At 43.5% G+C, this 13,720-nt stretch overlaps 1 protein-coding gene across 9 annotated transcripts in view; it reads right to left on the reverse strand.

Moving 5' to 3' along the window:
* UNK (unk zinc finger) overlaps nucleotides 1–13,720 on the reverse strand; it is a 44,598-nt gene that overhangs the window by 18,440 nt on the left and 12,438 nt on the right. For all 9 annotated transcript variants that reach the window (XM_055724169.1, XM_055724155.1, XM_055724153.1 and 6 more), the window contains exons 2-7: nucleotides 7,245–7,454; nucleotides 5,393–5,569; nucleotides 4,829–4,959; nucleotides 4,564–4,699; nucleotides 2,306–2,423; nucleotides 1,237–1,321 (exon numbers count right to left, since the gene is read on the reverse strand). In XM_055724169.1, the coding sequence (XP_055580144.1) occupies nucleotides 1,237–1,321; nucleotides 2,306–2,423; nucleotides 4,564–4,699; nucleotides 4,829–4,959; nucleotides 5,393–5,569; nucleotides 7,245–7,454 (857 nt within the window). The remainder of the gene's footprint in view (nucleotides 1–1,236; nucleotides 1,322–2,305; nucleotides 2,424–4,563; nucleotides 4,700–4,828; nucleotides 4,960–5,392; nucleotides 5,570–7,244; nucleotides 7,455–13,720) is intronic.

The following is a 13,720-nucleotide window of genomic DNA, read 5'->3' on the forward strand; positions in this document are numbered from 1 at the left end:
TAGGCCCTCAGTGTTTACCTTGCTAAGAAAGGACTAAAAGATACAACTGTGTAAGACAGCACAAGCAATAACCAGGTTGGAATGACCTAAGTGCCACAGAATGGCTACTGTACCACTTCAAAGCGGTATAGCATCAAGTGCAGTAATCTTGTTAGGAATAAGGCATATCCTAAACAAAAATACTATGTTATACACACATGGGAGTTTGCTAAACACCGTTTCTTTATCAAGGCTTCATTCTCTCTTAAGCTTGCTGGATCATACTGTGCAGTTGCATTACTGTGTTTTGGGCCATTATAGCCCACAGCTCTAGCTATAATTACTGCCTGTCGACAAGGCTGCCTATAAAAGGAACTGCATAACCTGTAGGGAATTTACTCTCACCATTCCTTGACAAAGGCAGCAATTACTAATTCCACCATTTACAAAGGATAATCAAATAACAAAGATTTGCTCAAGGCCATGTAGTGAGTCAGTATCAGAGCCAATCTATTGACTTCTGAGTAACCTGCTCTAATTGCTGCAAATTCAACAGTGAAACTGGAGTGCAGAAATTGAGCAGGAGCCACAGGAACAGGAGCTAACTGTTTATCTGTGAATGTTAGTACCCACCTGAATACTGAGCTCCCACAACCAAAACAGCATCGCTACTTTACAGATGATGAAAGAGAGGATTGAAATAATGCCTTATAAATCAGGGAGCTATGGAGAAAAGAGGATTTGAGGAAAAGCGGACAAAAAAGCTGCCTATTTTCCTTCTCCAACCTGACTTAAAGACTTAAACTCTAAGCAAAACTTCATAAATAGTAAAACAGCATTTAATTTTTAAAGCAGATCAATACATTATCTATAATTAGCAATCTTATCTTCAGCTTTTTAAAATAAAACGCTTTGCAACTTAGCTAGGTACAGTTCATCCACGTACAGATGAAAAGCAGTTTTCTCCTCCTAAACTGATGTACAGAGAACTAAGCAAGTGAGAGGGAACAGAGGGAAATACTTCAAGAGACAGCGCAGTGAGAGCTGAGTCCTACAGACTACTTAACTGCCTTCAGCTCTGCCAACACCTCCCACACTAGCACAGTTTTACCGGAATTATCCAAGTTAATACTTTGTTTTTGAAAATCCTTCACAGAAGCTCTAGTTTAGCGGCCCAGTATTTTAAACTATCTATTTTGGCCAGAAGCTCTCCATAGTTTAAATATCCACAAAAGACAAGAGAAGCAGCCCACGTACGTTCTACATGTGCAAAGGCACAGAAGGGTCCTCGGGGACAGCTGCCAGACTGCTGCATATCATTGCATTTGGTGGATTTGTAGATCTAAGGATGGGAAAAAAAAAACAAAAAAAACCCAGACATGAACAGGAAAAAACAGTGACCAGCAGCCCAGGTACAAAAGTACTATGAAGAGACTCAACCGCAAGATAGGAACACAGATCAAAGGCACAAAGGCTAGCAGAATTCAGAGTGACCATTTCAGTGCTTTGCTTCAGAGGATGGAAAACCCACTAGTAGTTAAAACAACCAAAATACGCCCATCACAGCTAGTGCTCACCCAAAGATCAACCCGTCACACATCAGCTCACCCAAAGGTCACCATCTGCCATAGTCCCTCAGTCCCCCTGGAAGCTTCATGGATATTACAAATGATAAAAAGTAGGAAACAGTCGACAGATGCCAGCACAGAAAGTTACAGTCACGTGTTTGCAATGAAAATAACAAACCATCGACAAAGATTGTAGGAAATGGATTATTCCCCTTCCCTCCAGTTTGACAGGTGGTGACAATGGTTACTGTGCCCATACAGGCACATCAAAGCTTTTCAACACTGTAACATGAAGCAGACTAGGACAAGGTCTTAATTACACTTTCTGTAAGGATGTTGGAATGCTCTGGGCATGCTCACAACTAAGAGTTTGGTGTTTTTTAGCATTAATTCATGGCTATCTACGGTTTAGTGCGATCATCGTTAACCAAGAATTCTTCCTCAAGGAAACAGATGCTGTATGTTCACCTGCAAACCCACATCATGCTTTCAAAAGGCCCCCCATAAATGAGACCGCTTTTACATTTGAGTTTTCCCCTACTTTTCTTACCTCCTCCCATATGGTCTACCTAACAAGAGGGCACACCTGTAAAGCAGCTGAATTTCAGCTTGCTTCCACATGCAGTTTCTCTGTGTCCCAGGACCACACCACAAGCAGCCCACACACTCTCCCAGCTGGCACGCTAATCTACTTCATGAGACTGGAATGCTTTTGCTTTTCTAGTGAGCTACCAAATAGAGTGAGGAGGTTACCGTACCTCTGGATGGAATTGTTGTTCTGTGCGAGTGTGGCAATATTGGCATGAGTCTCCATTTTCACACTTACTGGGATCTCCCCACTCGTCTCCATGTTTCACACTGGGACATGGCGAAGATCTGTGTAAATAAGGCAGCAGGAGAATGCATCAAGACTCAAAAATGTGCTTTGAGCTTTGTTGCCTTTCAGCAGACTGCGAAAGGCGACTCTTCCCCTCTACTCTGCTCTCACGAGACCCCACCTGGACTACTGTGTTCAGCTCTGGGGGCCCCAAAATAAGGACATGGACCTGTTGGAGCAAGTCCAGAGGCAGCCACAAAAATGACCAGAGGGCCAGAGCAGCTCTCCTAAGACAACAGGCAGAAAGACTGGGTATGTTCATCCTTGAGAAGAGAAGGTTCCAGGGAGACCTTACAGCAGCCTTCCAGTACTTAAAGGGGCCGACAACAAAGCTGGAGAGGGGCTTTTTGCAAGGGTGTGTAGCAACAGGACAAGGGGGGATGGCTTTCAACTGAAAGAGGGTAGACTTAGTTTAGATATTAGGAATAAATTCTTCACTATGAGGGTGGTGAGACACTGACACAGGTTGCCCAGAGAAGTTGTGGATGCGCCATCCCTGGAAATGTTCAAGGTCAGGTTGGATGGTCTAGTGGAAGGTGTCCCTGCCCATGACAGTGGGGCTGGAACTAGATGATCTTTAAGGTCCCTTCCAACCCAAACCATTCTATGATTCTATGATTCTTCAACGGCGAGGCAGGTTTGGCTGCCCACCGTCAGCTGCACAATCTGTTTGGCTGGCTGCTGCTATCCCAGCCCCCACCCACCCTGCTGTTCTTGCATCTTCTTCCCCTTCTTCCAATTTCCCGATGAAAGAAACATGGCTTAACGCTCTAACTGAAACTGAACACAACTCGAACCAACATAATTTAACAGTATTAGCAGCTGATGTGATTAGTGTCAGAGATGCTGGGTCTGGTTTCTGTTTTGGAACTGTACATTCATAGAAAGCTAATAAGTTAATTGGCTAATCCTAAAACACATAATACCCTTACAGTGGTATGTTTCCAGGGTTATAGTATGGCCATGTAGAAAACAGGCTGAGTCAGGTCACTGGGGAAAAGGCAAGTCCATTTTCTTTCTCCCAGCCAGGAACAGTTCTTTTTCTCGGTTCTGAATTTTTCTGTGACCTACTTCCCCTGCTCTTTATGCTCTTAACCATTCCCTCAAACAACAGCAGAGGGAAGCAGATAGCAGCAGCAGCAAACGCCTGCATGAAAGGCAGCCACATCAGCCGGGGGTGGGGAAAGCTACACAGAAGTGAGTGGAGATCAGGAGGGGAAAAGCTTCCACCTTTTCCCTTCCCAAAGGGCCCAGGCAGGGGCAGAAAGCACATAGCTGCTGCCTGAAGACTGGCTTGGTGTTTCTTTTTCTCCTGAAAGCGTTGGGATTAACCTTCATTTGATTTTCATTTGTTTAATTTTTTTAAATACAGGATTTCAGTGCCAATTCACAAATTTCTGTGAATGCTGGGGGTGGGGAAGGGAAGTGAGAACACCCATGGTTTTTTCTCTCCTGGCTTTTGGGTCTGCTCTTATGTTTTTCGAAAAGGAACTAAGGAAAAGCCCCACTGAGACCACAACAAAAGCTCTGTTGTGTTGGAGGAAATGAGGGCCTACAACTTGGATAAAATGCGTTCAGGGAGACGCAGCATGCTGAAAAATTCAGCGACAGCTGAGTGACGAGGACTCCCTGGTGCCTCAAAAAGCACAGTCTTTAGCAGTTGGCTAGGAATGCATGTCCAGCTACAGTAACGGTCACACCGTGCCTCACGGTCCCCAACACCAGGCACACACAACAAGCAGCTTGATGATTCTGAATCCTTCACCATGAAACCACTGTTGTGTATGAGTTTTGTTTCTAGATGGGGATTAAACCTTTTTCCTGCACTGCTTTCTAAAGCAGGAGTTATGCAGTAAGGGGAAGCCAGACACAGGTTCTGTTTGCTACAAAATCAGAGTTGTAACACAATTTAGCAATGGTCACTTATTAGAGATACTGGTTCCTATACACCGGAAAACTTGTTTAGTTTGTTATGGTCCTCCTAGGCAGAAATAATAGCGCCTCGCATCAGTTAGTACAGGCCTTGGAAACACAAGAAAAATAAACTACCTCGTGGACAAAATCCTAGATCCTTCATTATAGATTTCTACTACACCTCACCATTCAGCTGGGAAATAAGACTGTGCAGGATGACAGTACCTGTATTTGTGTTTTCTTGGGCTTCTTCTTCTGTCTTTGCTATTGTGGTAGTAGGGACAGGCATAACCCTGGCGACAGAGACGGGGGGGTTTCTTACATTGCTCTGTCTTGTAATTTCCCAACACATACGTTGTTTCTGCAAAAGAAGCAGCTAGTTAGTGGGAAATGACCATGAGCTGTATTTACTATATCAAAGTTTTTGACAGGAGCGGGTGCTCCACAAACATAGACTTTCCTAACCCCACAGACCCTAAGTGACACTCACCTTGCCACCTTGGTTCCTCACTCAGTATTTTCTCTATCATAGCATGGCTAGCAGCGACTGCAGACTGACCCTCTATGCCACCTTCAGATGTAGTCTGACCATTCTGCAAAGCCTCCATCGCCTGAAGCTCCCTTCGTGGACAGAGTTAAATGAACATACAGACTGAGCAGATGAAGAGACAGATAAATGTGTATAAAAACTGACATATTGGAGCATGGTAACAATTCCTAAGTGGGTGCACTTTGTTCCTGCATTTTTCATCAGAACACCTTTAGTTGAACAGCAACTGCAACACATGCTCTTCATTCATTGGCATTCCAGATGCATTATTTTTGACACACAGCCCCAAAAGACTCCAAGCACAACTAGTTTAAAGTGTCCTCCCTTCCCCATTTTGCATATCTTCCCTGGAGATTTTGTAGATTTACCTTGTTAGGAAGGGATATACCATCATGACTCCAACTCTTAAGCATTCCACGCTGAAGTAGTACTGTCCTTCAACCACCTGACTTCATTTCGGTACAGAAATTACCTTTTAAATATAGAGCCCCAACCTCTACTAACCTGATGTCATACACTGGAGAACGTAGGTCATGGGGCCCATGAGCAAATGCGCAGTGAACTCCGTTCTTTGTGCAGTTTCCCTTGGAGTCTGTCTCGTGAATGCAGATTCCAGTTTTGTAGTAGCGCAAGTGATACCTCCTCTCTGTGTCTCCAGTAGTTCTATGCAAGAAAGGACACCTGAGGTACAGAAGGAGGGGAAGAACAGACAAAGTTTAGTCACACAAGTGATGGACTCAACGCTACCAGATGACATATTGCCAATACAGGATGCTGCAGTTGACAACACCTTTGCTAACTCTGCCCCTTCTCTTATGCTGTGACTTCCAACGCTACACAGAAGCCCTAAACCTGTCACTACACAACAAGTAATAGTTCCCCTCCCCAGAAAAAAAAGACAGCTGGATTATTAAGCCAGCAGCAGCTTATTATTCTAGTCTAGTGACTGCCACAGGTCTGGAAGAGAGCAAAGGGACAGCCAAGGTGTTCTGATACGCTAGCCGTGATTGAAGGGACATCACATGGCACATACCATTTCCTCAGCAGCCCATCTAGACTTCGTGCTGTTACTGTTTCCTGCTGATGTACTCCTACAGGGCTGCAACAGTCTACTATAGCCAGATGCATCCTTTATGCAGAGCACGGGACAAGAAAGGAGAATTACAACACTACCATTTTAACTTATGCTTTGTTTCCCCTCTTAGGCAGGAAAAGAACAATCTACACTGGGGGGGGGGGGGCGCGGGCGGAAGAACAAGATGGAATAGGTAAAGTTTAGATATTGCAGTTTAGATATTAGCACGAGCTAAAAATACAAATCAGCAGTGAGTTCTGAAATGGCAGGTTTCCATTCACAGAGTCTGAACTAGATATGAACCACTAGAAGCCAAAGCCCCCAAATATCCTATTTCCGGTGCCTTTCAAAAGTCCTCTTCTAACAACTATGAAAGTATTGAAACTGAGGCTTCAGGCTGGGGGGATTATTCCATTCTGCTAAAGTCACAAGATCTTTACCTAACTGGGTAAAAAACCACATTGTTTTCCCAACAAATAGTATTTTTCTATGTGTTTATACTGGCATCGTGAAAGGGAATTGAAATTCCATCTCTCTGTAGCATCTCTATATAAAACACTCCCTATATTTGACCACAGTTTGGCTACACTATTTATTCTTCCATATCTGTCACGTGGTTGAAGTGATATTACTGGGTTAACCCTTTAATTGCTCGAGTCTGGCACATGCACAACAACAACACTTGCATGTCTGCTCCAGTTAAACTTACTGTAGTCCCAGGGAGAGAAGAACCACTCAAACAAACTCTTCCTCATGTTGCTTTATTCTGGGTACCTGTCACTTCCCTACTGGCTTCTTAAAAGTTTAGGAAGACAAAATAAACTGGCAAGTAATGGATATGATTTAAAAAGCTGAGGATAGGTAATTCGGGGGCAGACTAGAGGACAAACCTCCTCCTCTTTCTTCAGTCTGTGAAAAACTAAGCTACACTGCTAGCGAGCATGAGCTATTATTTGGCAGTCAGGGACTTAGGGGAACAGAGTCTTTCTGAGCCCATTTGTCAGCGAGCTGTTTTTCCTACCTCAGCTTCGTTGAAGATGCCAAGGCTCATGAGGACAGTGAATGATACAAGAGCTGAATTCCCATCTAAGTCACCCTCAGTACCACCTCTGCAGCAGGCCTGGAGCACATGGGCTGCTATTACAGTTTTTACATCTGTTCTCATGTTACGTATGTTACAAAGCTGCTTTACTGCTGACTTGCCTCCTCTCTACTGGAATCATCACCTGGACTGATCCCAAAAGCCTAATGCCTGAAAAGCAGGGTGCAGTCTTTACTTACTCATCTCCTTCTGGGCAGATTCCTGTGGTCTCATCATACTTGGTACAGTAAATGTCAGGGCTGTAGTTAAATGTACCATCCCGGCGGCGGATAGATCTGCGACGACGCTGATTGACAAAGTGCCAGTGGAAGCAAGTGTAGGGCCGGTGCTGAGTGCACTTGTGCTGCACAAAAAGAGGGCACTGCTCCGTGCGGAACTCCTTCAGGTAACTGCAGGCAGAAATCCAACAGCAGGAAATCAGGACCAGGATGCTGGTCAGAGGCAATATCCAATCACCCCACCGAGTCCAGGCCAAACCCAGCCACATCCATCACAGGGATGCCTGCTGGCTGTCCTTCCCACGCCCTCCTCCCCTGCTTTCGCTCCCAATAATGGAGGCTGGAAGCTGGTTCTGTAATGGGAAGACAGCAGTTACCAGGCCAGTTAGCACAAACACCAACGCTAATGATAGCTGAAATCACTTTCCATTGTGCCTTCAGGTATCACCTTGAAGAGGCTTTTCGTGACCTTAGAAAATAGAACTCTTAAGTACCTTTCTATCCATTTCCATCTCTAAACTTGAGACTTATCTGGACAAAAAACGGTTTCCTTCCTATACGTTCAGTTTTAAAAAAATAATAAATAAAATACACTTCCTTGTAGCCATGTTTAAAGCTTCGAGTTACTGAGAGGGGCTTTTAAAAGATCCTTTCATGCCTTGCCCTCCTAGTTTAACTTGGCTTCTTCAGCACGTGGTCGACCATGAAATTTAAATTAATCAATTTCTCTCTTGCAATCTTGTGAATTCAGGACTCAGTCTTGAAAAGTGGGATAACCACCCTCAAAAACTCCTGCATGTTTACGTTGCTTTAATGTTAGTATTTAATTCTCTGAAAGTACGTGTCTTCTTTTATCCTGAGAACTAAAGAAGTCACAAGCTTTTATTTGTGACACTAGTAACAGTCTTTAAACCCAGATTGTAGAGGATTACAAAATGGTTTAGATCAACATAATGATCTGACTGTGATCTGTGTGTAGAGGCTTAAAAAATCCACGCTGCCTGAAACTCACCAGTGCCCTGTATTTATAGTGAACATATGAACGGTTCAAGTAGCTCAGACCTGAATCCCGCCAGGTTTGGTCGCAGAGACACCCCCAAGAACAACACAGAAGGTCCAGAGCATTCTGATCTCTTATGTTTAGAAGTCAGTTTAAACAGCAAGTAACAAAATTTGTCGGTCAAAATAAAAGTGCTGGTATTCTGCTGGAAGCAACAGGATGATATAACAGCAGATATGGACTCATTTTAAACTGCACATGTACTCCAATGCAACACAAGAGATTATAGGAATTTGTCGAGTATTCATTCTCATATCAGACAATCTTGCTATCATGTTTTTAAATAAGTGGAAAGATGTCTGATGCCCAAAGATGTATTTACAGATAATATCATCGTGCCAGATCCATTCTGAAAGCAACTTCTGTAAATAAAGCCTCCTTTCCGCTTCACCCCCGGCTGAAGAGAGAGCCTCAGGAAAATGCAAATTCAACCAAAGTGGTTTTGCTTGCTGCAAAGAGAGAATATCACTGGCAAGAGCTTTCCTACATTGGATTTTGCAAGCATGAAAGGATAAAAGCTCTTCCTCCTCTTCAGCCTCCGAATACGAGACTTGCAGGTTCCACCGCTTCGGATCTGCAAACGCTCGGGGCTGGGGAGCCTCTGCAGCTGGCTGTAAGCCCTTTTCAATCCAAGCCCATCTGTCCCCTGCAGTCCAGCCTGGCTGGAACAGTATCTGCATCAGGACCCAAGGCTTAACATCAGAAAAACCAGAGCCAGCATGCAGGAACAGGTCTGTGTTGAGTAGGTGAGGGCTAACAACATCACTTTGTTCCTTTTCACTTTTAAAAAGCCAGCTCCGCTCAAATGCAGATCCCTACTCCAACCACAGCTGCAATTAAACTGAAAACTGAATGCCACAATAAAATTAATCCATTCCTGAAAAGCTTCCTAAGCTGTTGGACCAAGTACAGTTGTAAAAGGTGGAATTCCACAGATTATTTTATCTTATCAGCACACTAATAAGGCTTAGAACAAAAGTGACTGTAACAACGTTTAGGTTAGAAAGTGAATTAAGTAAACTTAAGCACCATGATACTTAGACTGCCATCCACAGACACTACACAGTCACCAACCAGCTCCTTCCACCCACACGTCTCCACGTACACCTTTAGAGACATGAGATTTATGTTACTCCCATTTTACATATGGACAAACTGCAAAACAGCTGGCTACGTGCCCCAACCAGCATCATACAGCAAGCAGAGTCGGTGACAGAAACGAAGAGCATTTGAACTCCATCTTCACTGAAGGGAGTCCCGGGCTTAATTCCTGAACCCCTTCCATGCTCTGGAAACTAAGGGGAGATACCAGCCCAGCACTCCAGACTCGTAGTGATAGGCACATATGAAAACACTGTTAAAACCCCTAGAATTTAGCAACTGCATGATCAACCAAGCTGAAACAGCTTCCCTTTAGCAGGAGAGTTTAAAAACATACGCAGTGAGAAGGGATTTCGGTCTCTGGAGTGTCAATTGTTGCTGAAGAGCATTTGAAAATTAATTGCATTTCATGATTGGCTAAACTCCCTGGAGAAACATTTATTATAATGTAAATGAGAGATAATTACATAAGTAAATGGTTCACCTGAAAAGTGTTTAACACCTAACTTGCTTCATCAGAAACTCATTCTTTAATGCTATTAAATAAATGATCTCTCACTCTTAATTTCAAAGCAAGTCCTGCAAACAGGTACCATTGAGCTGCGCACAACACATTAACTGTGCACGATCACCTCTGCAACAGACCCAACAGAGGAAAAGGAGAGTTGTCACATTAACTCAGTCATTGCGATTTCAATCACTGCTTTGGGCTTTTCTTTTTTTCAAGCCACTACAACATTTTAAATCACCCTCCTCCACAATAGCCTGAATGGTAAATTGCCTTATAGCCCTGTATTTTCTTGATCCATGAAGTGAGTTTTGGCTCCTCTGGGAGAACATGGACTACTCAACCAGCCACTTTGTATTAATATATATGAAAGGCATCTAAACCACATGTGTTTTAGGAACACTGAAAGGATACAGAGACCACACTACCGCGACGTGACGTCTCACAAAGCAGAAAGCTATTAATATTTCAGTAGCCTCTTTGCAAAGGCTCTAAAAAACGTGGAAAACACTGTCATGACAGATCCTTCTGGTGTCAATGGTCTCTATAATTTTTTTCCCTGAACAGCTGAGAAAAGGAATTTTTGAATAACCCTTGAAACTGAAAACATGTTGATAACTGGTATACATTTCACAGCGTGTCAGCCAAGCGCTGTGTCTGTACAGGAAGAGGAAATCCAGCAATGATAACTTGCGTTTCTCAACTCCGCTCTAAAGATCTCAGGAAACTCTACAGCCACCACATGAGAGGCAGAATTATTTACCCCTGTTTAATACAGGAGTTACTTCTATTAAAAAAAAAAAAAAAAAAAAAAAAAAGGTGCGACTAATCAGTTCCGTGTTGGTCTACTTTACCTGAACTTTTTTTGTATGTGTGTATATCTCACTTTCAAACACATACAATTTTTTAAAAAGTGGAAAGCACACAGCACGGTGGTCTTCTGACACTACATTAACATCAACAACCGAATTCCTGGAGGAAATGCTATCATTTATGAGTCCTCCTCAACAAAGACAAAAGCAATTCTAAACAAATAGGACAAGACTGGCCAGAACAATGCAGACCAAAGTCCCCAGGCTGAACTGAACTTGCTGCTGAACAGGATGGACACTACTGGAAAGGAAAGCTTCTTTCACTAGGAAGACAAGAGGAGAGGTTCTTAAGACTAGCTTTGAGAACTCCCAGAGACTGACAGCAGCGACAAAGCATTACGAAAAAACCCAAGGCTACTTTGCTGAAATTCCACTTCCTCTGGGGTGGGATGTGGGAAGGGGCAGCAATTACTCTCGGCAAGAATTTAAGGGGTGTCAGAATTGTTGTCTGAAACAGCCAGTAGCAGCTCGACTCTCCAGGGCAGGCAGCAAGTGTTTACATCTGCAGCTACCAACTGTAGCTAGTTCCCCCTCTGCCCTGGAGGAATTGAGTGGCAATCTGCTCTGGGAGCTGCAAGAAAAAAGAAAAAAACCCATCAAATGTACTTCCACACACCACCACAAACAAACAAAAAAACCCCAACACACAAAAAACAACACCCCCATCAAAAAATAACAGCCACAAACGCTGCGGGCGGGAAGAGAGAAACCAAGAAGAAACTCTAACCTAGAAGCTTCATTTTTAAACTCAACAATTGCAGCCTTGTCCTGGTCACATTCATTGCCTGCTGCTGCAGACACCGCTCGCTTTGCTGCAGCTTTGCTGGTTTGGCTCTGTTCGCACCCAGTGCACTCAAGCAGCTCAGTACGAGAGGATACCTGCATCCGAACTGCATTCCAGGGCTGCAAACTGCCTGCCAAACTTGACATAAGTCACGCATGCAGTGGCATGATCTCAATACAGGAAAATGTGCTGGTAATTCACAAAGACAGCTGAGCTCTAAATACCTTGCTGAAAGCCTTACCCAAAGCTCCCTGAAATCACTGGAAGATGCACACTGATGCCAAGAGAGAAGCCTCTGCTTTGTAACAGAGGTATCAGGAAGACCGGGGAGTGAAACAATACCGGGGAGTGAAACAATACCGAGGACCATGGAAACGAAAAGATTAAAGCCAACTCTTCCAAACGCAAAGCTGAGCCCTCCTTTGCTTTTGACACCCCCTGTGCTATTTAAAATCTTTATGGTGGCCCCCAAACGAGCTTCTTTCCTCTGCAATCCCTCTTTGCTCCTCCCAGTCAATCCCCTTTCTGCCAGATTCCTCTTGGGTCCAGAGTGTGTCATAAACAGGGTCTGAATCTTCGGCGGCAGCACACCACCAGAGCGGGTATCTGTTTGGCTACCCCAGACTAGCACACTGGCTGTAAATGTAGGACAATAGTGAGCTCTACCACCACTGTCATCGAGATTTCACCTACACGTGGGTGTGTGTTTACACCCATGAAACTATGCTACAGCACCTAGTAAAGGCTCACGTTAAGTGACTGGTACCAGTGCTGTTTATATGGTGTTAGGCCAGTGTAAAACTACGGGTATCTTTTACAGTAGCCAGCAGGTCCACGCTCAAATCACTGGCCACTGTCAGCGGGGCTCCATCCCTGCTGCTGCTCCTTGGTCACAAGAAACTAACCTGGAGAAGGCAGCCCAGGCTCTGGCTGTTTCTGTAAAGTCCAGCCTGGTGTGGACAATTTACTTTATTACTAACACCAATATTAGAAATTTCTAGTTCAGGGCTGTATAAAGCTTCTTTGTACTAGCCCTTGTCCAAAAGGGCTCACAGAGGCAAATTAACCAAGAAATCTACAAATAAAGTGGTTAGTTGTCTTTTATTGTTGGGGGTTTTTTGTTTGTTTGTTGTGGTGTTCTTTTTTTAAAAACAAGGTTTAAGTTCCCGATAAGAATTCAGATACCAGGAAGAAAATACTCTTCTGCCATTACCATTTCAGTCCTGTCTGCCTTCTCTCAGCAGAGGTTCACACTGGCAAAGATGTAATTTTATTGACACAAAAGTACATGGAAATGGTGGGGACTTTTGCTGGCACCTTTGTATCAGTCACGTCCTGCTGTTTCAAACAGGACTGCATGAGGCCACAGACCTCTGCATAAAGTTTCAGGTGGTCCCAAGTCACCTCAGTCGTAGACAGACATCCTTCTTGAAAAATGCAATCTGAATGACAGAGGTCACTGCTCTCAAATGCTCATCCGCTCTCCTTCACTGGAAGCTCCTACTGGCACCTATCTGTCCAGATAGCACAATGGACAAATTTCTCCTAATTCAGTTTAGGAAAAGAAGAGGGGGAGGAAAAAAACAAAAATCACCAGCTTAGCTTTAGAGTTTAAATTAGTGGTTTGAGCTAACATAGATAAAAAAATATTTGAAGTAAACCAGGGTGTGTTTACCCAACAGACTGCCTACAAAGTAGGCGGCATCGCAAAACCCAGGAGAAAACATCTAACCGTAGATATAGATGTTTCTAATTCAATAATGCTTATCTATTGAAAGTATTTTCAAAACTCCTATTTTCTTTGTAAGCTCAAAGAGCCACCCCAACACAAGAGGAAAAGAGCTGTCCATATTTAATCAGCTCTCTAAATTCATTTCACCCTCATAAAATTTTATTGCAAAAGATGATATCAGACACACTTTAAGTAAGAAACCCATGACTCAATTATTTTATTTTACTGAACTGTGGTATTCCAATTGAAATGAGTCAGTGGTGCATGACAGAATCTACTTATTCCAACAGGATACTCAATAAAAATCCTACTAATGCACCTTTCGTTTAACATATCATTACTGATAGAGAAAACCCATGATATGCAGTTCTGACATTGCT

This window comes from Falco cherrug, chromosome 1 (genome assembly GCF_023634085.1).
Source record: "Falco cherrug isolate bFalChe1 chromosome 1, bFalChe1.pri, whole genome shotgun sequence".
Taxonomy (NCBI): Eukaryota; Metazoa; Chordata; class Aves; order Falconiformes; family Falconidae; genus Falco; species Falco cherrug.